The following is a 21,514-nucleotide window of genomic DNA, read 5'->3' on the forward strand; positions in this document are numbered from 1 at the left end:
ATCGCAGTGTACCATTTTTTAAAAGACTTTTCAGTTTTGACTTAAGGGCCCGGCTGTGGGAGCGCGCTCCTAGCAATTTATCGCCATGTACACAACAAAAACCGACGTGTACAGGGCTCAAACTATGGATTGTCCTTAAAGGCTGCTTTATGACCATCACATTTCCCTTCTCAGACTTTTGAAGGATTCTTCATAATAGGCAAACTGGTGTTGATCTTTGACTTAAAACTTGGTGTTGATTTTCAGAAATACACAAGAAATGGGCCGTTCCACTATACAATTTATGGAAATTTTTACAACTATGCCACTTTCTCCCTACAGACAATGGGATGGTTTCAGCCAAGAGAGACCTTACCCTAATTGAGAAACTTTGTGTCTGTCCCACCCCCTGTTCTCACCATATCTCACCTATACTATACCAACTATTATTGACTAATCTGGATTCCCCTATACCACCCTGGGCTAAAACCTGAGAAAGAGACTTGGGTATTACTCTCTCAGACTCTGATTGGCAACATAATTTTCTGAAAGCGCCCTCGAGCTCTATCTGTACTACAATAAAAGAAACACAGTATAAGATCCTGGCACTCTGGTATAGACATCCTTCTCTAGTCCACTTGATGTTCCCAACAATCTCTTATTCCTGTTGGATATGGCTATCCGCTCTAAGGACACTGAGTCCTGTTTGGTAGGATTGTCAGAATTTTGGTCTTAAATGATTGGGACATCACAACACATTCTGGGTATTCCTATAAGCATAAACTCAGTGTCCTGGCTACTCAATCATTCCCACACCCCATTATGAGAATATAAACAATCTCTACTTAGTCACCTTTGTTTTGCAGCTCACTCGGTCATCCCAGTCCATTGGAAATTCACTAATCCTCCCTTGCATAAAGGTTGGTTTACCAAGATTGAGTACTTTATGTTACACACCTCTCTAAATAGGCCTTCCAACTACTCCAATAGGTAGCTACCTTGGATAGAATACAAGTCCTCAGATGATTATAAAACCTAGATGTTTTCTTGAGTGGCCATAAGGAAAGTACTGGAGGATTCTATAAAGATGATATTTGCACTTGCTATTATATAATCCACCTTTAATAAAAAGCGTTTCCAACATTTTAGGTACATAAAAATATTAAACACATTTGTAAATAGTTGGGATAAACACTTTTTACCTCTTATTGGTAGGTTGAAAACTACCTCTCACATCAATACAACACCTCCACCAACCGGTCCCATCTCAATAATGAGCTTTTCAGAGAAATTCACCTGTAAACCGACTTTAGTGGCCAAATTAGGCTTTATAAACATGATTGTGCACAGTAGTTTTTAGGATGGGTGCACCAGATGTTCTCCACTGTGTAACAAAATTTTTACATGGTAAATACCTCTTTACCTGCTCAGAAAGAGTCACTGAGTTTGTAATAGGATTACACATGTAAATCGCAGACCCAGTTTGCTGTGAGAAAGGATTGAAGGGCCCAATTGGAAAATACATGGATACTCCATAGATTCCAGCTAGCTATCTGCTTGGGATAAATTTGCATGAACATAACCGTATATTTACAGGCTATGAACAGACAGGGATGTGATTAGCACATTAACTGCTTTTGTGCAGATAGAGTTTGGTCACAATGTGGGCAGAAATGAACGTTTGAACCAATACTGTAGAGATTTCAATACCGTATGCTCAGCAACAGTAGCATAGGCATCAGAATGTTAGCAAACAGCCAGTCGCAAGCAGTAGTGAGAGCAATGTTCACCATCAGTTATTTACACCTGCCATGACAACCAGCAAACAACATGGCATTCCCATGCTTATATGCATCTTTTCTACAGTCTGTATGGTGTGCAATTGTGCAAACAACCCCTCAGTATAGTGCAGGGCTGGGCAACACCGGCCCTCCAGATGTTGATGAACTACACATCCCAGGATGCTTTGCATTCGTTTTGCTATGTGGCCATGCTGAAACTGATGCAAGGCATGCTGGGATGTGTAGTTCATCAACATCTGGAGGGCCGGTGTTGCCCAGCCCTGGTATAGTGGGTTTACGTTAAACAGTCTCCATCTTGCAACTTCTGCACATACGGGCAGAGACAGGCAGAAGTGGCAGAATAACAGAAATATGCATGGGCGTCTTGGAAATGTATATTACTAATTCACACAAGATACAAATTATCTCGTACTATACTGTATAGGCAAATTCACGAGATACATGACTTGATACATGTATGCTATAACAGAGATTCTCTTTCTCCGACAGATGAAAGAGGCAGATGAAGGTGCAGACAATGGAAATATTCTGAAGAAATCACTCCGCAAAAGACGAGTTCGGAAAGATTAGCGCCCCCACCATGCCTAGGACTGTTACAGGAGACCACATTGCCAGCTGGCCTGCCTCAGCTTGCTGACACTTGATAAACTGACACAAAACCACTTTTTACCTCTTTGTCCAATTTTTTGTCTTGCCGGAAAAGTTTTCCTCTGTCATGATTTTTTTGTCAGTGTTTGTTCATTTAATCCAATGCCGTTCTTTTGGCAACCTTAGATCCATCCCGAAGATAAGTAAAATGTTTTGTTTGTATTGTATATTTAGCCCATATTGATGGAATTGGTTTGTAATCTTGCTATCTATAATATGCCTTAATATTTAATTCCCAGAGCAATTTTAATATACATGAGACATATGTTCGGTAGCACAGTGGTAACAGCCACTATTGGGCACAAGGACAACTTCCTGTGCCCTTACCACTCTAGTCTGTGCCACGCCTCCACTCCTTCTCAACTCTACTGTAACTTCCTTACTTACAGCCCTGACAGCTGGGCAACACTCAGCATTGGTATGAAAGTACCTTTATGCCCTACTCATTGCACTCTGAACCTTCCTTTTAAGTGTGAAATGCAGGAGCATCCTTATGGTTAATAAAATGTATTTAGTTTTTATTTATTTATTTATTAACAACTATTTATATAGTGCACATATATTCCAAAGGGTTTAATAGAGATTATTAGGTTATTTATATCAGTCCTTGCCCCACGGGAGCTTACAGTCTGTATTCTTCCATAACACTATGGTCAACATGTGGCAGAATGTTGATGGTGGAACTGGAGTAAACCCATGCATGCACGGGAAGAACTCCACGCCATTAAGGATTCAAAACCAAGACCTCAGTGCTGTGAGGCAGTAATGTTACCATTCCAACAAACCTATATGTACCAATGAAACAGCGCATTGGAGAAGGTAATTAAAACGCAGCTTGTTTACCAACTTTTAACGCTCAAACGAGGGGGGTTATAAAGCACAGTGGTTTCTTATATTAACTGAATGCACATATATGGAGTTTTTTTTTTTTTTAATCAACAGGTATTTTTGGGACAGACGTTCAAATTGTTTTTATATTTTCATAGGAATATATGTGGAAATTCAAATGATCATACCTGCCAGAAACCTGACCTGCTATAGTTGTATTTGTGATTTGAGCGGTGTCATTTGACAAAGTAGTTTTATTTGTGTACGCTAAGATACATTACTGTTTGTGAGATGTATCAAGCCTTGGAGAGAGTGAAAACAAAGCAATCAATTAGTTTCTGTCATATAAAAGACTGTGCTAGATCTATGACAGTTGCTGTGGGCAACCCCTCCACTTTATATCTTTCCAGGAATTGATACAACTCCCCCTGTATAGCAAAATGTAATATTTTTTTCCCAAATTACTTTTATAGTTTGTTGAATAAAACGTCATCAATGATTAATATTATAAGGAGAAAATGTACATTGATATTTAAAATAAATATTTAATACAATCATTTGTATTCAATGTTTGAAGAGTGAGGTAATTATTCAACTGGTTAACTTATTTAATAACTTCTCTCTAAGTACAATTCATGAACCTTTTCTTTTTCATAAATCTGTATTCTATTTATCCAGAAGAAGACCAAACAAAGGTAATAGGGCTAGATTTTCTAAGCAGCCATTTTGACCCTGAAAACGGCAATAATATTAGATGAAAAACCAGAAGTGTTTTCCAAATAATGAATATTACCAATTTGGTTATAAAACAAAACATTTTCCTACTAAAGCAATCACTACTTGAACAGGTTTCCTCCTAACTTCAAAATGTCAATTTGATAAAAATCCTGTACTAATCGCCACCATAATATCCTCTACTAGATCTATCTGCAGATTTATTGGTATATTAATAGATCTGTATAGAGCACACACATATTACATACCGTAGTACATTACACAGAATAGTAGTCATTCACATCTGTTTCTAAAGCTTACCAAGTTATATCCCACATTTACACAACAGAATAATGTTTTCTGTGACACGTCAATAAAACTATTAGGGTTACATTTTCTAAGCGCCGTGTTTGGTCGATAGTGAATTCTCGGGTGTTTTGACCAGATTTTACCAGCATGGAGAATAACTAATGGCAAACCTGAGTGTAAAATCATGATTACTAATGAAAGTCACAGTGAGAATTCACTGTTGACCAACTGTACCAGAGGTTCCCAAACGTTTTTTTTTTTTTAAATTGCGGTACCCTATAGTTGCAGAGTTTTCTTCATGGCACCCCTAGGTCAAAAAATTCTTATTCAGTAATTTAGAAAAAATATATTAAATAAAGTAAAGTAAATTGTGTTTATATGCCATCCTTTGCGGTTGGGGACAAGAATAGCTTAATTTTATCCAAATGTGTCATGATTGGCGGCCATTAGTGCTGTTTTTTGCCTATTTAAATTTAGCATATATTTAAATTACTCATGGACCACCAATTCAGGGCACCCGGGGTGCCACGGCACACAGTTTGGGAACCACTGAACTATACCATCAACCAAACTGGCAAGCACAGTACTTCTCATTAAAAACATACAACACATTTAACAAGAATCGTTATTTTAATTGTGAGTGTAAAATACCTTCCACCAGAGAAAGTCTGTGCAACTATGTAGCGTGATGTGGTCAGAGGTCAAACTGTGCCGCTTGGCTCTCGGCTGTTTGACCTTGTGTGTAGGGCAGTCGGTTTGGAGGGGTGGGAGAGTTTTGTTTTTTTAATTAGGGAAGCAATTCCCAGGATCAAGCATGGTTCAATCCCGATTCCCAGGATTGATATAATGCCCCAGGATTGGTATCCCTACTGTGGAGAGTGGATGTTTCCTCTCTCCCACTGCACAGCTCTCTGCAAGAGGTGAGGTGGTGGCAGGCCCGGGTAAAAAGTACATGCTCCCTCCTCAGATCAACGTAACTGGGCATAGAACCGGGATTCAGTCCTGACAATTGGATGATCTAGAGGGGGACCCCTTTATTGCAGGATCCCCACTTCCCCAGGGAATCCCTACCAGCGCTGACTAGTTGGGGAGGGGGTAATGCTACAGCCGCAGAGACCTGTATAAGTGTCCCCAATCTGTTTGTTTTTATTTAACATTTCCTATACCTTTACACACAGAATCTCACTAATCTATTTCGTGCTTTATGTAGGAGATATTTTTCGCATAGGCAAACAGAGAACACAGATGAAAAATCTTGATTTTTTTCACCATTGAAAAGCACAATTTTAGAAATCTCAATTCTTAGTAAATTTGTAAGATTTGTTCAACAAATCTCTGACAAGCTCCTGCGTTATCCATCACAATTCTTTTAAATTGCGGGGGCATTTTTTAATGGTTTTGGCTCCATTTTCGCCCAGGCCAATTCACCACAAAAAAAATAAAATAAGAAAAACACACACAAAATGTAATACTAAGTGGCTGAATTTGTAGCATTTTTTTAGCTAACTAAAATAACACATGAATATCCCTCCCCTGCTCCCATAGTATGGTTTTTGGAGTGTACATGCAAACACATTGGGAGAACATACAAATACGATTAATAGCAAAAAAAGCATTCAATTGATATTTCAATTGTGTTGTAGAAATTGCCATGAGTACTACATATGGAGATCATGATTACATATGCTAAAGGTGAAGCTCGTTCCTCCACTTATACCCTTTTTACACCAGCCTAAATGCATATAAGGTGCAAACACTCTGGTTTGCAGGAGGTGTAAACGGACCCATTTTAAGTGTCCCGGGTTATGAGACCCAGCATTTCTACCTGGGTAGCGAGCCGGGTCGAACATGACCAATCTGGCTCACTGTGCAGTGCAAACGGTAACCTGGGTCAATGTGCCCCTGTCCCGTTCACTGCAATGGAAAATACCTGATAACTCTGTATATGCAGTGCTTCCCTGACAGACGCTAGATGGGGACCTCTAGCATCTGTCTCCTAAGCGGTACCCATTTTCAGAGGAACATTTCCATACGGACAGCCAGATCATCAATTGGTCTGTGGGGAGTATTTCTAGGGCGCTGACTAAATATATACTGCATTGATAAACATAAGTGTGCAAAAGATTCAAAATGTGGTATTTAACTACTTACCTGGCATTTTCCCTATGGATGTGACTGTAGCAAGGTGGCACACTTCCTCTTTCTGCACTAAGGGATGGGAGGTACAATTGCAATTGCTGTCTATGATGATATGGGGTGTGATACACAAATCGCAAATACAATCGTTAAAAACACATTCTAAATAAAAAAAAACCTGGATTTCCGGACTGCTTTTGGGATGAAAATGAGCCAGAAAAGTGGCTAATAATGTTTCTGTGATATAGCTGGAACTTGTTGAACTCAAGTACATTGCTATTGCATATGAAAGCAATGGTTATCTGGATCTCAATCAGCTTACAATGCATTATAAATTTGTGTTTTCAACTGCAATGATGCACTGAAATGGAACAATAACATGCCCTGTTGGAGGCTTTGAGGAAATCTGGTAGATACAAATGACTGTTTATAAAGTATTTTAATCACACTAATCTAATCCAGTGATGCCAGGTGGTGAAATTAATAACATCCAACTCATTCACCTCACAGTGTACTCTGCTCCCAGAACATTGCAAGTTTAAGGGCAAAGGAAATCACACTACAACACAAACAAGAAAAACCTCGAACAGCTGTTTAATAAGTAGCATTTTCTGTGGCAAACACGTTTCAAGGACAAATGTTTTTATAATTCTGTATATTTTTAGACCACAGTGTCACAACCCTAGACAGCAATTGTAGTCATATACAGTGGAAGATGCTTAATGAGTTTAGTTCAGTTTTTAAAGTGCCTGGTCATTTTGCCGGGTGAAGCCTGACTCCAATTCACACCAGAAGCAAATTCCCAGGTTAAAGATTTTAAACCTGGGAATTTGCTTAAATACCCATGTTTTTCTGTGGTGTGAAAGGGTCTTAAATCCCGGCACTCCGACCCTGTTCAAGAGCAGGGTCGGAGTGCTGTGTTTTAAGACCAATGTTGACCCTTTCACACCACAGAAAAACACAGGTTATAAGCAAATTCCTGGGTTGGAAATCTTTAACCGGGAATTTGCTTCTGGTGTGAAAGAGGTATAAGAGAAAAATACATTGTTTCCCAAAGCACATTGAAGGACATCAGTAACCATATTTAAATACTACATGATCATAGAATTTAGAGTTCTTGGTTTCATAACCAGTTAACTTCAACCCTCCAGTGCGTAAATGGTTGATGTTTTTTTTTTGTATGCTTAAATCAGATCTATGCTGAAAGAGTTCATGCAGCAGCTTCCAGCATCATATTCATCTAGGATGTACAGATGGAGCGCCTCTGAGCCAGTGCTGGCAGGAACGCCCCTACTGGTGAGCCGGCGCTCCATCTGACTGGGACGTGCGGCAGTAGGGGACACGAACCTTGCTCGTCTCCGCTTCAGGGAGACGGGCAGGGTTAGGGTGGGGAGCGGGGAGGTGGGTGACGGTGTTGGGAACCAGTGTGAGCACCGGTTGAAGGGGATGTGCGTGTGTCTCGTGTGAGCGCATCCCCTTCCAGTGGCTGACGAATCTCCCGCCAGCCCCTGCAAGAATGACAGGCGCTACAACTGTATAACAAATAAAATGTAAAAATAAAATACTTTATTATTTTTTATTTTGTTTTTATTGGTCAAACTACGAGAGATTTTTTAAATGCAGTAAGATATTTGGTCATACACTCAAAGAAATAAATACAAAATCTTACTGAGACGAGGAACAACTTAACAAATAAACCTTTATTTCAGAAACAGACTTTTCTGCTAAAATAAATTAGAATAACTAAAGTGTAAACTTGTCACTGTATACCTAATCATTACTGTGTCAGATCTCACGGAAAAACACTTTATACTTCAGTACACAGGTCACGGTAAGGCGTATAGACCCGATGACTTAGGTTTAGTCATGATTGGCACCACAGAGACCCTGGCTCCAGTTTAGAAAGTAGACATTCAATTATGTTGGCAATTTCCTGTCAGATATAAAAATGTAACATGCTGGGGATCACCTCCAAGAGATGCAAGGAAATGAGAAGGATAAACAGCCATGGACAGCACTGCCAGTCCCCAGGTTCTGGCATTTCATATAATGAAGTGACACTTCCAAGGATGGATATGGCGAACAGACAATTACCTGCTCACTTCCTGGCACGCACGGTTTTGCTATGCACATGACTCGAACACCATCTTTGTTGCTTAGTAAACACTCAGGCCAACACATTTTTTGACACAAAAACAAAACCTATTTTGTAAAATAAATAAGTAGGTGCATAAATCTTAGGGTGAATACTGTTCAGAAGGCTTCAGAAGTCACAATAATAAAAAAATGTTGTATAGCCAAACACTATGCCGACATGGTCTGATATGAATAAAGGAAAAGGGTTCCTTCAACACCATGGAAAGACATACGAGACACAACACCTACACCCTGCAGATAACACAACGAGGACACTACAGCAGAAGTCAAGACAAATCTTTTGAGTGGTACATACAATAAAAGCCTGTATTATTAATAAATTACTGCTTTTCCATTTGTATGTTACGTATCTGTTGTGGTCAATTAGGGCAGGCACACGTTCCAAACCAAGCCCAGGTCTACACCACACAGTAAACACTCAGTGAGTAACATCTATGAGTAGTATAGTGTCACACTCCACGTACCACGCAGACAAATTCTCCAATCCCTACCACATAATTACCAATGGGCCCAGAGGAGAAAGCAGCTAGTTAAGAGCGTGAAACACATAAAGCAAGCACTGTAATAAGTCTGATTTTTAGTTCTAACAACTGTGCGGGCAACATTATGTAAATAGGCATTTAATCACTAAAATAATTACCGGGGATTATCTGTGAGCGACTAAGAATCCAATTAGCATTGTTTCCATAACTTGCGACATGTTCATGTTTAGCAACATTTCATGAAAGACCAATTAATGATGAGGATAATTAACAGAAATGACCTGTCAGAGTAAGTATTCATTAGGTACATGTATATTGTTCTTAGATTTTACAACAATTTAATTAGAAGATCTGATAAATGTGTGTTGCCTTTCCCATTACATTTTTAATACAGAGCTTCCACAGCAATCACCCTGGGGAATGTAGTTCTGCCCTACTCCACTGTAGGCAATGCTCCTCACTGGCACTACATTAAGCATGCAAGCTGGACAGGAACACAAAGCTCAGATTCAATCACCTAATCATACACCGTTTATATAGTTGTATTGGTGAGACCTTGGACACTGCTTATTTATATATATGCAAGTTAGTGTAATCAATGACACTGGTTCTGTAATGGAAATACAATTAGCTCTCCTGACTTGTCATCCTGTGTTTACATTTAGTTCTCTGATGCAATCAGTTAGATTCATGGCACTGATCTATTCTGAACCTCTGGTGCCACTTTAATAAAGTAGTGTAGTACGCGCAGTCACTATATGTACAAGTTTACTACTAGCAACACAGTCTATGCTAACTGGACGTAGACATAAAATCAGCGGAAACAAGAAAAATACAGAGACGGATCCGCTACTTCCGCTTGCTCTTAGTGTCCGTCGTCTGGAAAACACTGGAAGCTGACATGAGATTCTCAATGTACTGTCCAAGAACTTGATTTTCCGACTTGAGCTTCAGATTTTCCTCTTTAACAGCGTCAACTCGAGCAGAGAGATCTGAACGGGGGGGAATGACATTATCAAATATAAATTTCCTGATTCCACATCATACACAAGCTCTTAGCCACCGACATATAGAGGTGGCTACATCAAAAGGTTTCCAGTCACACTGTAGTTCTGTAAGAGCCATGAATGCACACTGGTTTTCAGCTATCAATTAGATTCAACGACTCAGCATAAATCAAACAGAACAAAAACACATAGGACGAGAAACTTTAATAAGTGTAAAATATGCACAGGCTGCCAGCATCATCAGCCCCTATAACTGGGCATACGGATTAGTGCAATTGTCTCTGGCATCTGCCTCATTTTTGCACACCATGTGCAGTAATACCATACCAACTGCCTGGTGTTGCACCAGTCTCAGAGAGTATTGAAATTCTTATGTGAACAATGATTAGCATTACAATGATGCTGCCAATATTGTAAAGTGGAGAGATGTGGTCCCTGTATCCACCAAAAGAGACAACACTACTGTAGCTGACCAACAGTCTTACTGATCGATTGTTATAAACAGACTGCAAATGAATGCCCTAACTGATGCATTGCTAACCGTGACCAATAACCTCCGACACACCACTCTAAAGGGGCATACACATGTAAGAGATGTGTGCTAAGCCATTTAGGGTAGGCAATTTCCCTGTGTCCAGATCACCCATGGAGAGCACATACATATGCAGTGATGTATGCTAAGCAACTTTGCTTAAGCAAAAGAAAAGGCCGGGTAGTGGATCAGCATGAGAGATTGCCATCAGTATATCTCATTCTGTACACACAGATTTGCAGTCACTTGCTACGCAATTTGACTAGGTTTTGACTTCATGCACTGACTTCGTTAGCAGGCGATAGCGATGTGCGGGACTGCGCATCAGAATCGCTCAGGGTATACACACGGAGAGATCTGTGCTTAATTTCTAAGCAATCTAGTCAGATTGCTTAGATTAGAGCACAAAATCGCTCCATGTGTATACCCCTTAAGATTATTGGGCAGAGGGCACATGCTGATCCTGGTCATCAATTTATCACTGTACAAACAACCTGTAACTACTGTAACAGCCAATCATGTGGCCAGAACACAGTCTACAACTACGTAATATGGTCTATGGACAGATCCCTAGAAGGGGACTGTGTAATTAGTGTGTGCTAAGAAATACTACATTACCAGTAAGTATCTGACAGGCTTTTACCGCACTTTGTTGTACTGTATGTAGTGGGAACCTGATCGGGCACACTTGAATTGTTAACTACAAAAAAATATTAGGTCATGTATTGATTATGGAAACCTAAGAATATTTGTGTGAACAGTCATAGGGCAGCCTGCATCCTTAGTATATAACTAAGGATGCAGGCTGCCCTATGACTGTTCACACAAATATTCTTAGGTTTCCATAATCAATACATGACCTAATATTTTTTTGTAGTTAACAATTCAAGTGTGCCCGATCAGGTTCCCACTACATACAGTACAACAAAGTGCGGTGAAAGCCTGTCAGATACTTACTACAGAGGCAACAGACATGCAGGAGCTTTGATCAGCACAGTAGGGATGAACACACACAAGCAGACCACATGCAAAAGTAAGCAGAGCTTGAATAAGGGACGGAAGAAAGACACAATTTTATACCTTCTAATGTATGTTGAAGTTCCAAAACCTGGTTAATGAGTCGCGTCTTTTCCTCTAGTTCTACTTGATTTTCTAATTCAAGTGCTAAGAAGAGAATCACTTGTTACTATTACACCAGACAGAATTTCAGCAAACATTATAATAGTCACACAGTGTACACTGCATTTATAAAACCTAGCCAAAAAAAGAGCGGCAAACATGTAATAGACTAAAAACGTATAAATACTGGATCTAGATTGCAATTCAACTGGCACTCACCATTTTGTGAGAGTTGAGCCCGAATTTCTGCAGGGAGAGGAAATTTACTGCACTCTGCGTTTCACGAATGTGAAGCTACGTATTGTGCATGCATAATATATATATATATATATATATATTACAGGACAATTCTTCCATATCTGCTTAAATCACCAACTAAAACTGGTTGTAATTGTGTAGGAATATAGATTAGAAAGTCTAATGTCAACTTTTAAATTAAAAACACTGAACATGTGTTACATGCACTTTTGGTATACTGCACCTAAATAATATACCTTTACAGGAGTTGCCTAATCAAGGTGTGGTGCCCATGTGTTGGCAACATTCAACATAATATCAAGTGCTGTAAAACAGGGCCCCAGAAATCAGAGTGTATGTGAAATGCATTTATCAGGTAGTAGTACAACTTTTAGACTTACTTCCCGCACTAAATAAGACCACAACTGTCCAAGGGGTTCTGCAGCTAGTCCGGACAATCTAATCTCACAATAAAGACTTTCGTTACCTCAGGAAAATGTGCACATAAAACCACTGAACATCCTCCAAAATAGCAATGCAAGTTTGGAATTGGATAGCAAATGCAATTTCTGTGGTTATTTTACAATGGAAACTTACAACTAATAGGAATGACCCCTAAGAATGGACCGATATTTGTAATGACTAATTTTGTGCTTAATTTTTATTTTTTTCAAATGTGAGGGAGTGTATTGTAAAAATATATTGTATTGGACAAAAAATGGTTAGGCAACCCCATTCAGGTAACTAGACAACTTAGCACATCCAATCAGGCATCAGCTAGTACCTTTTAAAACTGGCTGATGGCAAAATATTTTCCAACAAGAGGACCTTTTTGTTTACTAATAAAAAATAGATGTAGTTATTACCCAATGTGATCATTCCCCTCAGCTGCTTAGATGCACTCTGAAAATGTATTTAAGTATACCAGCACAAATATCGGGGTTTTTTGTATTATTTTTTTTTAAACCAGGTATTTTTCTTTATCGCTTTTCAAAATACAAAGACTACAATACAAAAAAAAACAGTAAATGCATTTCCCAAGGCAGACCGACAGAAAACGTATTGGCTTCAGTTATACATAAGCTAATACAAATAATATATGTGAAATAAAATACAGATCTGTTTGCATGGATTATGTTCATATGAAGGATGCAATAAAAGAGTTCTTAATTGGGAAAACTTTATTTTATTAAATAAAATCCTCTCGTGTTGGTTTTCCTCTTTTGTCCTAAGACAACATGGGTGTCAGAACTACAAACTCAATTCTTTTATTTTATTCATATACTAAAAAAAGGGTTATGAGTCCGTCTTTTGCCCCTTCCCAAGCTCTGTCCAGCCCCACCCCCCTATGCACTGCTCTGTCCTTTGCTCAGTAAAGCCCCACCTTCTGCTGTCCAACTCCATCCCAGCCCCTATCAATCAGCTGCTTTGTCCCACCCTGCCCCAACCCTCGCAATGCTGCACACGTTCTCGGTAGGTCCTCCTCCTCTCTGGCTAGGTTCTGTCCTATCGCTCACTGTAGTGGGAGCTAGAGGAGGGATGGCATGTGCCCAGACTCCCACTGTGCATGTATGGAGACAGGACAGACTCTAGGAGAATATTAAAGTTTCCTTTTCTGCGCATGAGTGCACCCTGCTGATTACATGTATTTATATGTGATCAGCAGGGTGCTCTCATGTGCAAAAAAGCAAAACTTTAATTGTAGAAATTGATGTAAATTGATACCCCTTTTCACACTAGCAAGCGCTTGCAAGTCGGGTACAAAATCCCGGGTGCGGCCTGGCTTGCAAGCACTTTTACACTTGCCGCCCGACCTGGCATAAAGCCTGGCGGGTGACTTAATTGGGAGGCGGGGCCTGGGTGGTGCTGGGAGATGTCAGCATCTCCCAGCAGTGCCTTACAGTGCAGAGAACAGGACCCGGGTCGCGTTGACCCGGGCTACCTGTTCACACTGCCACTGGACCCATGACTGTCCTGGATCCAACCCTGTTGAAGACAGGGGTTGAAATCCTGGAACTTTGGACCCGGGCCGATCTTTCAGGAACCTTTCACACAATTTCCAGGGTTGTGGGTTCATGTGCAATAACCTGGGAAATATCTGTCAGTGTAAAAGTGGTATTAGTTACCTTCTCCTACAGCGAGTGATATCACCAGTCCACTAGCATGGCCAATAACTAAATAAATCATACTGAACATTCTCATTTAGATCCTTCTTTGAGAGAATAGGCTTTTGGCATCTGTTTCTATATAAAGGAGTTCTGCTCTGTGACAGCTGCAGTATCAGTTTGCCTTTATTATTATTCCAAAGCAGAAGGCTGATTTACCCACATGAATATGTGTTACATGAGGAATTACCTGTGATAAGCCTGTGCTAAGTAAAACCATGACTAAGTACATTAGAATACATTTTCTTTAAATAGTACATTTTATTCTTAGCCCTTTGAGTGCCAAGAGAATATAAACATTTTTATTCATCATAATGACCTGTAATGCTTACCATTTTCTATTTGAATTTATATAACAAATGTGAGCGACGCTGGCATTTTTAGCAGATATTTTGAACCTCTCTCTCAGAGATGTTGGCACTCAAAGGGTTAAGCATCTGCCATAACACTTATTGGCATAAATAATTAATGATGTGCAGGATTTCTTTTTCTCTCTACAAGGACAAGGCATAATTTAAATGTAGAAAAATCCAGAAGTGCTAGAGCTAACAGAGTGACCACTTAATGGATGAAACAAGCTGCAATGCAGCAATACACTGAGCTGACATGCAGGGTGCCGGACGGCTCCCTGACAGTCGGGATTCCGACAGTCATTCCTCCGACGTCGGAATCCCGACTGCTCCCTCGTGGGGGTCCACGACCCCCATAGAGGGAGAATAAAATAGGTGGCGAGCGCAGCTTGCCACCGTGCTTGCAGCATGGCGAGCCCGCAAGGGGCTTCGCTGTGCAGTCGGGATTCCGACGTCTGACTAATGACTGTCGGAATCCCGACTGTCGGCCTAATATACCACACCCGACATGTATACCTGTAATGCTGGAGACACAGGATGTATATGAGCACAGTGCAGGGCACATTAACATTGCTGGTTTCCCAGTCTGAAGAGCCTAGGCAGCAACTAAACCAGGGGACACCACACCTGCACCCTAAGAAGGTCATTGTACCGGGTTCCCAGTCTGAAGAGCCTAGGCAGCAACTAAACCAGGGGACACCACACCTGCACCCTAAGAAGGTCATTGTACCCAATATACCCAGAGTCCTATGTATAACTTACAAAACAGATCTTTGCGCATTATTACATATTACATTGCGGGAAGAGAGCAACACTAAAGATGCTACAAATTTTACACAATATAAATAAAAATATACAGCAATGCCTACCGTCCATGTCAGAATTCATCATTGTAGAGGGCGCTTCTTGCGTAGTGAAACACAACTGTAGTGCACTAAAATCTGTGGAACAATTTAAAGAAAAGAAGTCAATGTACAAAATAATACAATGTTCACACTTGCTAGTATCATACTGCCAATGCAGCAAATCTACAGTACATCAATATCAGGAAAGCAGACATATACAAGGCCCTTTAGTGCCGATGAGGCCTACACAAATGTCTACAGGTTAGTCCTCTGTTATCGCTACCTTATATTAATGGAGAGTAAAGAGTAAAGCTTGGCTGAAGAGTCATCATCTAATCAACACAAAAGCCTCACAAAACGCATAAATGCAATTCATTTCCAACTGGTATAATCAGCAGGAACATAGGCGAAGCCTACGGTTACATAAAAAAGGGGAAATGGGCACAGATGGCTAGTCAATTTAATGCCACTCTGATTGCCCACAAATTCAAGACCATTTTTCCATCTATACCATGTATACCATGTATCCCCGTGACTGTCCTCATTTATAGACCAATTTATCATTGCTTCAAGAAAGATCTTTCTGCTCAGACTAAGTAGTGTAATCATTGCTTTTAGAAAGCAAGTCTTCCAGGAAACTATTCAGCAGCTCTTCCAGCAGATACATTAACCATTACAGAAAGGCACTAATGTACATGCATCTAACAATGCACAGCACAGTAGTATTGACTTTGTAATATCGCTTGTGCAACAAAGTTGGATGAGGACTGTAATTTAATGCTCGTTCTACAGAATACTGATAGGACTGAAACATGGAATCTTACTGATCATGAGGCATTGCTGTGAGATTTACATATGAATTACATGTGGTCTGCTGACTCTTAAATAGACTGAAGCTGTAGGTGTGAGCAGATCTGTGATGTAAACAGTATATTATATTATCTCATGGACAGTTTTACTCATCTCTGCCATAGAGCTTTCAAAGCTTCTGAAGGGGCATACATATGGTAGTGTTCATTCTAGCACCCGCCATATTTGAAAACCCATGCAGTTCCTCTTCCCTGCCTGGGGTGTCACTGTCTGCTGTAATGCTTCCAGCAGAGTGTGGTCTGTATATCAGCACTGATATGCAAACCAGACATGTGCTAGAAACACCACAGCAGACAGCGACACCCCAGGCAGGGAAGAGGAACTGCATGGGTTTTCAAAGATAGCGGGTGCTAGAATGAACACTACATATGGGGTGATTTTAAACCCATTTGTAAGCGATCGGACTAGATCGCTTAGAAATAAAGCACGGATCACTCCGTGTGTATGGCCCCAGTGGACAGCAATGCGCTGTCCTGCGAGCCACTATTGCCTGCAAGATCATGGGATTTGCCTATAAACAATAGGAAAAATCCCGCCCCGCACAGATTGCATGTGCATTGCTATGTGTGCTGAGCAATCTGTGCTCGCTCAGCACAGCTCCCTGTCTCCCCGTATACCAGGGCATTAGCATCCTCTATTTACACTGGATGGTATGTGCTGTGTCATATTATAGGATAGGAGTTTCTTTATCATGGGCCTGACAATGCATTGGAGAATATCACTGCTCTAGAAAACCAGGACTTTAAATAAAAGAAAATTTAAAAAATTCTGATGCGTTTTGTGTTTTTTTGTCTGTTATTTGAGCTAAAAGTCTCCCAAAGGCAAGTTATTTTTTGCCTTTATTAACAATAAATAATATGCCCCTAAGAATAAAAGATTGTAAAACCGTCAGCGGAGGACTCATAAAATGATCCCAAAACGTAAGCTCTGTACACACACTGAGCAACCACCATATCGCCCGTGTTTTTTGTGTGTTGTGGGCAATAAATCGTAAAAATTGCTGGTGCAAAATGCACTGTGCACCAGCGAATTCTAAAATAGAATAGAGGTTAAAAAAAAAAAAAAAAACACTTTAAAGACAGAATTGCTGGTAATTTTCTGTCAAAATCACTGGGTTGCTGATTAAAACGGTACACTGAGCAATATGGTCGCTGAGCAATATATTGCTGAGAGATGTAAAGCCAAAATTGCTGAGCAACCAACTTGCACCATGTGTACACACCTTTAGGAATTGAAAAATTCTGCCTGTGATACAATTCTGTGCGTTTACCAGTTCAGATGTTAAGCTGGGTACACACTAATACAGGTCGGGCAGCGTGTTCTGCACCAGTCGATCCGTTAGGACTGACATCACAAATGGGCGGGCACATTTGCATGCACCCACCCATTGAGCTGTCAATCACCGGTAGTCGGTGGATCACCCATACACACAGCACGATGTCCTGATATATCTTTAGCTATATTGGTCATCGGTTAGTTGCACAGAAATATTGATGGTACACACTGGCAGATGGTACATCAATATATCAGTCAGTGTGTACATAACTTTACACATAGATGAACTCTACCATAAAGTAACAACAACAGATGAACTACTGAGGCATTTCTTTACTTATGCCTGTAATATGCAAGTCTATCCTTCTACAGTATGTTCAAAACTAGACTACAACACAATGCCAGAACTGTGGAACATGCTATAAGTATGCCTCAGTGGAGGGAGTAGTGCTTTCTTTTCCATAGTATGTGCTTGCAATTCAAACAGTCTGGTTTAAAATTAATTGTGTTTTTATAAAAAAATGGTCTACATTGAATGTTGAACGATGTTAATGTTCTTACTTTAAACAGCCCCAGTGTTGCTAGCACTAGGGCTATTGAGCCTGACTAGACACTGGACCGAAAAGGGCCAAAAATCTGTTTTGGATCTCCTAAATTTATTAAAAATGCTATGTAAAGGAGCACTTGATTTGAGATCTGTGAATTTTAGTTCAATTACAACTTGGTGGCAGTTTGTCTACGTCCAAGATTTTACCACATAAATATGCTAAAAGATAAGCTGGGCTGGTCATTTTCAGGGGGCAGACACGGCAGGGATCGCCCATGGGGACGCATATCATTTTATGTGCATCCCCATGAAAATGCTGGACATTCCCATTGGTAGATGGGCGGGATGATGTCTGCCTGGGGGCAGACAGCTGGTGTCACAGCTTCATCTCGGCGCTCACAAATAAAAGTCAGGTCCCCCTGACTTATCGGCAACCTTCAAATGATTTCTCCTGCAACGGAGGCATGTAAGGGCAGGTCTTCCTTACACATTCCCTCGCATGAGGGAACTTGGCCGCAGTTGTTGGGACGGCGTCTCAGTAAGCCAACCTGAATCAGCCCTTTAGTCCGAAATTCAATTACCAGTGAGAAATCATTGAGGCTATTTTCCTGATGTTTTGACTTTTTTGTGCATCAAATTTGGATCGCCAGAAAAAAGAAATGTCTTTAATCGAAACACACAGTTTCACTTGAAAAAGCCCTGAAAAAGCAGCTGAAACAAAATGCCTGATTAGCTGGAATAGCCCTGTGGCATAGCACTTACTCATGACCCCAGATTTCAGGAAAGTACATACTCGAGATCTTATGGAACCCCCTGCCACTTACACATGGATCTTTAAAAAAAACACACCACACACAGTTGCAATACAAAGGCGCTGGCTTACTTTATAAGCATGTTTTCTTAGACTTATTTATATACTGTATATATATATATACACACACACACACACACACACACACAATACAATGCCACATACCGATATTTTGGCGATTGTCTGTCACCTAGCAAGTCGGTGGCTCATTGTGTATGGTTAGACATGTCACATAGCTATAACTTAATAAATTAAATACTGTTGTATTACTACGACTTGGAGCATGAATAAAAGGTAACAATACACACCTGCCATCACAACAGTGATCACTGCAATCGAGAAATGTCTTGATTACAGGGCAGGCAGTGTGTATGATCAGGCTGTATGCTATTAATGACACTAGTAGCATGCATTTACCTGTCCGGACCCTTATGCTGTCAGCAGCTCATATAATATATACACTATATATACACTATATATACACACATACACAGCGCTACCTGCTCCCCGCTGGACCCTCCTCTGCGACACCACCACCGGGCTGGTCTACCAGAGCGTGCCTCCCAACGCAAGCACGTAGCCACACGTCAGAACCGAGCGTAAAAAAGTAACAGCTGGAGAATGAAAAATGTGTCTCCGGTACAGGAGACATTTTTCAAGAGCTATCTCTGCCAGCGCGACAGCAGCAGTGACTTTGCAAAAATGGCCGTTACCTTAGCGCTGAGCACACTGAGCGGAAGACAACATTATAGGGCACTGGCAAAGACTCTGTACTGAGTTGTGCAACAATGACAAGCAAGATTGTGATTGGTTATCCTGACCTGAGCCAATCACACAGAACTGTTGTGGTTGGGAGCAGTTCATTCATTGGCTGTGAGTGCAGCTGCTCAATGGGCTTGTTGCTGTATTATCACAACGTGTGACGGCAAATCATAGATTGTGGCAGATGTATTAAGCTTTAACAAGAGATAAAGGTACTTATGTATTATCTGGGCTTCCATGTTAAATGCTCCCCATTTTTTCATACCCCTACTATCCAACTACGCATGGAGTTGATTTTATATAGTGTGGCGAGCGCAGCGAGCCACCGTGCCCGAAGCGTGGCGAGCGCAGCGAGCCCCGCAAGGGGACGCGGTCTCATAAGGAAAACGGAAGCCCAGATATTACATAAGTACCGAGATAAATGCAAGGGAGGTAAAGAGAGATAAACGTCCAGCCAATCAGCTCCTTACTGACTTTTTTCAAACACAGCCTGTAACATGGAAGTTATGATGTGATTGGCTGGACGTTTATCTCTCTTTACCACCCTTGCCTTTTTCTCTTGTTAAGGCTTAATACATCTGCCCCATTTTCCCCAGGGACAGGTTGCCTTAAGCCCCGTACACACAGGGGAGATATATTGCTCAGCCATATATTGCTAGCAATATATGGCTGAGCAATAAATTGCTCAGTTTCTCCTTTTCACCAGCGACCAGAGATGGTCGCTGATGAAAGGGAACCTCTGCCGGCGGTGCCGCAGAGGTAATCAGCTGGTCGCAGGAGCAAGCTCCTGCGACCAGCGATTAGAATGGGGCTGAAAACGGGAGCGCGCACCACTCCCATCACTGGCAATATGGTCGCCTGTGACCATATTTCCAGCGATTTCAGCCCCTATCGCCCCCGTTTGTACACAGCTTAACTGTCCCTCTCCTTCAGGGAGAAAATACTCTGTTCCTGGACTTCCCTGGTAATGTATGATTTAGATCACCTGTGGTGAAACAATTTTCTCATCAATTAACTCAATTAATATATTTCAAAATATATATAGATGATGTGTTTATGGTGTGGTGGGGGTGGATCTTTTCAAAAGATGGTGGAATCATTAAACCGTTTACAGTCTCCAGTGTGGATTACATCGGCTGCTAATCAGCATACAATGAATTTTTTGGACATTACTGTCATTAAAAAAAGGTTTCTTTTTACAATATACCTTTTTTAAAAAGGAAACAGACAGAAACATTTTGTTATGGCCGTCCAACCATCACCCTGACACATTAAAGTCCAACTTACCTATATTCATACTTAAGACAAAAATTGTAAACGGCGCTTAGAGACTATAACACAAGTATTCACTTAAAAAAATTAAACAAATGTATTGACACAATAATGCATTCACAATACCACCGGCTGGTAGGACAATTATGTGCACATTTAAAAACTATTAAGCATAAAAAAAACAAAAAAAGTATGCCTATATTCCAATTTACCAGAGTCCTGTGAAACAATTCTGAGATGGAGACAGCAGAAATACAGCTCCAAGAATGCGCAGAGAGATTTTAAGAAAGAGAATATCGGAATAAAGACATTAGGAGATGCCTCAATGGGCTAAAACAAAATTTCAGCAAAATACAAACCATGAAAAAAGCTATTTGTGGAAGTTCAGCATCAAGAATGTCACTGACTCTAAATTGAAAATTACGCAAAAACAAATCAGAAAACACTGGCCATTAATCCAAACAGATACTGCTTTTAAAAAACTTGGTCCTGGACCCCCGATGTTAAGTGTGTCCAGAGGGCACAATCTGAAGGACTATTTGCTACATGCGAACATGAGTCCAGCCAGTGACAATTCCAAAATGTGGCTAACACAGAAGATAGGGTGCTTCCAGTGCCTGGGATGTACCATGTGCAGATCCCTAATCACTGGGACATTTTTTGTCAC

At 40.6% G+C, this 21,514-nt stretch overlaps 2 protein-coding genes across 4 annotated transcripts in view; one reads left to right on the forward strand and one right to left on the reverse strand.

Moving 5' to 3' along the window:
* CLGN (calmegin) overlaps positions 1–3,811 on the forward strand; it is a 63,594-nt gene extending 59,783 nt beyond the window's left edge. The window contains exon 15 of the mRNA XM_083173361.1: positions 2,271–3,811. Coding sequence (XP_083029487.1) covers positions 2,271–2,351 — 81 coding nt within the window. The 3' untranslated portion in view covers positions 2,352–3,811. The remainder of the gene's footprint in view (positions 1–2,270) is intronic.
* A 4,285-nt stretch (positions 3,812–8,096) lies between these two features.
* On the reverse strand, positions 8,097–19,466 carry SCOC (short coiled-coil protein). Of its 3 annotated transcripts, none has more exons than XM_083173374.1 (4): positions 19,314–19,466; positions 15,335–15,406; positions 11,675–11,758; positions 8,097–10,047 (listed from the first exon to the last, which is right to left on the reverse strand). In XM_083173374.1, exons 2-4 carry the CDS (start codon positions 15,354–15,356, stop codon positions 9,905–9,907), a joined length of 249 nt encoding a protein of 82 aa, XP_083029500.1. In that variant the 5' UTR covers positions 15,357–15,406; positions 19,314–19,466; the 3' UTR covers positions 8,097–9,904. The 3 variants fall into 3 exon arrangements, with proteins under 3 accessions (XP_083029500.1, XP_083029509.1, XP_083029519.1); XM_083173383.1 differs by having other exon boundaries at positions 19,304–19,447; XM_083173393.1 differs by lacking the exon at positions 19,314–19,466 and adding an exon at positions 19,231–19,300.
* Between the last annotated feature and the right edge of the window lie 2,048 nt (positions 19,467–21,514).

This window comes from Crinia signifera, chromosome 1, assembly GCF_055691185.1.
Source record: "Crinia signifera chromosome 1, ASM5569118v1, whole genome shotgun sequence".
NCBI lineage: Eukaryota > Metazoa > Chordata > Amphibia > Anura > Myobatrachidae > Crinia > Crinia signifera.

Coding starts and splice junctions, on each gene's coding strand:
- SCOC (XM_083173374.1), bottom strand. CDS start 15,356: ATGATGAATTCTGACATGGACG. Junction 11,759..15,334: donor GATGAATTCTGACATGGACG/GTAGGCATTGCT, acceptor TTCTCTTCTTAG/CACTTGAATTAGAAAATCAA. Junction 10,048..11,674: donor ACTTCAACATACATTAGAAG/GTATAAAATTGT, acceptor CCCCCCGTTCAG/ATCTCTCTGCTCGAGTTGAC.